Genomic DNA, 3504 nt, shown 5'->3' on the forward strand with positions numbered 1-3504 from the left:
ACACACACACACACACACACACACACACACACACACACATAATTTTAATTGATATTAATTTTATTTATGTAAAAATAATGTCTATGTACATATGTTCAGTAATAACGCCGAGTACAACAGGAATTATTATTATGGTTTTATTATCGTAACAGACAAAGATTTCAACAAAGCGTAGCCTAATCTTATTTTTTATCTGTTTTTTTAAAATAGTGAATTAATCTGTAAAAAAATATCTATCTGTAATAGAACTATTAAAATAACTATTAAATGGATTTAAAAGTGATTTAAGACAACATTGAAAACCTTCAGAGAAATTGTTTTGCAAAAGACAAAGAAAAGGATTAATGCAATAAAACATTAGAAATAAGAGCTGCAGTATGTAAAAATAGAGTTGAACTAAAATACAGATGATTTCAACAAATATGAATTGAACCACAGACCTAATAAAGGCATATGAAAGGGCAGCCCAGCGTGCTGAAGGACCTCAGGACGCCGCTGGTGCGCATGCGCAAACTTGCACGCACAGTTCAAAACAATCGTAGCTTGAGTCTGTGATATTTGTAATTATACATTATAAACATCAAACTAACGCTCGTATTTGAACTCGACACGCATCAAGCGTCAGACTTTATCTCTCCGGAAGCGGAAATATAAAGCAGGTGAGGGTTTGCTTCTGTTAAAGCTCTGTTTTTAAACGCTGAAAAGACACATACGACCAATAAACTGAATTCATTTCGATTACGTTACGTATTTTCTCTGGTTATCCTCCTTTATATCAGTTTCTACTTGTTTACAGCAGCTTATCTATTTATTTGGACATGTTGGGGTTATATTTAGATAGATGTTAATCTTTCTTTTCTTCACATCTATCTTAAATAATCATATAAATATTAGTTTTGACTATTTGACTAATGTTTGGTTTAGTTATAATAACCATAATCATCATAATTAATAAATAACATTAGCTATTATCCTAAATGTAGAGTGTTTACAGTTACTTTAATGCGTAATCTATATGCTGTTATAGTATTTATTTATATTTTAAATTAGGTCTTATTTCTATGTTTTTATTTTTTTATGTCATGTCAGAATTGGTCATATTAATTTTTTCATTTTTGTATTATTTTATTTCAATTTAGTTTTAATAATTTTTAGCACATTTTATTTTAGTCAGCTGCCAAGACAACATTTCTAATTTCTAAGTTTTTTAAGTATTCATTTTTCATCTAATGTTTGCATTTTATTTCATTTTAATCAAGTAAAGCTCTTTTTAAAGGGGTCATATGATGCTTTTTTAAAGATCATTATTTTGTGTATTTGGTGTAACAGAATATGTTGACATGCTTTAATGTTCAAAAAACACATTATTTTTCAAATACTGTACATTATTGTAGGTCCTCTATGCCCCGCCTCTCTCAAACACTTCGTTTTCTACAAAGTCCCTCCTTCCGACAAGCGCAGTCTGCTCTGATTGGCCAGCTGACCCAGTGCATTGTGATTGGCCGAACACCCGCAAGCACTCGTCGGAAATGTAACGAGTGTTACATGTAAAATAAATGTAAAGACAGAGCCCCGAAAGGTGAATAGAGTCGCGTGACAGACACAGTGATGAATCTGGTATGTGTGCAGAACACAAGCCACGGTTAAGACGGTTGTGACCCTGTCTCTCTCTCTCCGGCATTATGCAAATATTTCCACATCGTGACATAGATATGTGGGGGTGTGTTTAAACGAGGCGTTTTAGGGGGGCGTGACAGAGTCTTAACTTTGATAAAGAATATCTCTTTAGTTTTGAGACTTTAGTCTTTGCAACTTCAGGGATCTTATCTATGCACAATCAGCTTGTAACACAAAACTGGAAATCGCATCATATGACCCCTTTAATACATAATCCACTCAGACTCATCCACTCAGACTTTAAAGGACAATGATTTGTTCTATGGTGAGCTGTTTTCTCCATGATGTGCAGGCTGAATGTGGGATGGACATGTACTCCGGTGTGAGAGACAATCCGTCTGATGCTGCCAGACAACAGGAGAGACACTATTACCTGCTGTCAGAGCTGCAGACGCTCGTGAAGGACCTGCCCAGGTGAACACATCACACCACAGATCACTGATGCACGAGAATACCTCATGAAGCAGTGCTTACTGCCAAAGAAATGTTAGTGAAGCACGCTCAAAAAAATTGAAACTGCAAAGTTAAAAGTTAAAAGCTTCGGGTCTTAAAGAGCAGGTCATATGGTATTTTAAAGTGTCCTAATATATTGTTGGAGGCCCCTACAACAGGTTTAAATGCATCTAAGGTAGGGCTGAACAATTTTGGAAAATATTCTAATTGCGATTTATTTTACCAATATTGCGATTGCGATTATTTTTTTAAAGCTCTTTATGTTCTGTATTATTAATTGAAGACAAGCTATAAATCATTGTATAGTATGACCAACACAATATTAGATAGATTAAACATCATATGACCCCTTTAATACATATTCCACTCAGACTCATCCACTCAGACTTTAAAGGGGAATGATTTGTTCTATGGTGAGCTGTTTTCTCCATGATGTGCAGGCTGAATGTGGGATGGACACGTACTCCGGTGTGAGAGATGATCCGTCTGATGCTGCCAGACAACAGGAGAGACACTATTACCTGCTGTCAGAGCTGCAGACGCTCGTGAAGGACCTGCCCAGGTGAACACATCACACCACAGATCACTGATGCACGAGAATACCTCATGAAGCAGTGCTTACTGCTTTAATGTTAGTGAAGCACGCTCAAAAAATAGAAACTGCAAAGTTAAAAGTTACTGCAGGGTTTCTTCGGGTCTTAAAGAGCAGGTCATATGGTATTTTAAAGTGTCTTAATATATTGTTGGAGGCCCCTACAACAGGTTTAAATGCATCTAAGGTAGGGCTGAACGATTTTGGAAAATATTCTAATTGCGATTTATTTTACCAATATTGCGATTGCGATTTAATATGCAATTATTTTTTAAAGCTCTTTATGTTCTGTATTATTCAACAAAGACAAGCTGTAACAAATCACACAAACTAAAGTAGATTTCAGAAATATAAAAACAAATCTGTTGCTTCACACTACTTTAGGTAATTCACAGTCACTGTAATAAACATGTAAACATGTGGACTGCACTAAACACTGTCTGTTAACTTTAGACCAGTGGTTCTAAAATGTTTGTGGTCGCACCCCCCTTTAAACCTATAAAAGAAATCTGCCCCCCTTTCCCGAATCCCCATTCCACCTCAGACTAACAAATAATTTCACTAAACATTATGAAAAATGAATGCCTTTTTAATTAAAAAAAACCTACAGGGAAAAAAAACACCTGCATCACTTGAAACATTGAAAAATAGCATAGAGAGAATAACTGTTACTATTATTATTATTCTCTCTCTGTTATTTATTTATTTTTTGTGGGTTTCATGCTGTCAGCTAAGGCATAGGACACACACAGGCTTTCCTCCTCACCAACGACATTAAACAC

At 35.3% G+C, this 3504-nt stretch overlaps 1 protein-coding gene across 2 annotated transcripts in view; it reads left to right on the plus strand.

Moving 5' to 3' along the window:
• The first annotated feature begins 461 nt into the window (after positions 1-461).
• Positions 462-3504, plus strand: part of dgcr6 (DiGeorge syndrome critical region gene 6) — a 17572-nt gene continuing 14529 nt past the window's right edge. Inside the window, exons 1-2 of one of the 2 annotated variants that reach the window (XM_016258472.1) lie at positions 462-659; positions 1970-2091. In XM_016258472.1, the coding sequence (XP_016113958.1) occupies positions 1982-2091 (110 nt within the window). In that variant the 5' untranslated portion in view covers positions 462-659; positions 1970-1981. Of the gene's footprint in view, positions 660-1969; positions 2092-2570; positions 2693-3504 lie in introns of both variants that reach the window. The other variant, XM_016258471.1, reaches the window with a different exon arrangement.

Source organism: Sinocyclocheilus grahami, unplaced genomic scaffold (genome assembly GCF_001515645.1).
Source record: "Sinocyclocheilus grahami isolate Dianchi unplaced genomic scaffold, SAMN03320097.WGS_v1.1 scaffold1689.1, whole genome shotgun sequence".
Taxonomy (NCBI): domain Eukaryota; kingdom Metazoa; phylum Chordata; class Actinopteri; order Cypriniformes; family Cyprinidae; genus Sinocyclocheilus; species Sinocyclocheilus grahami.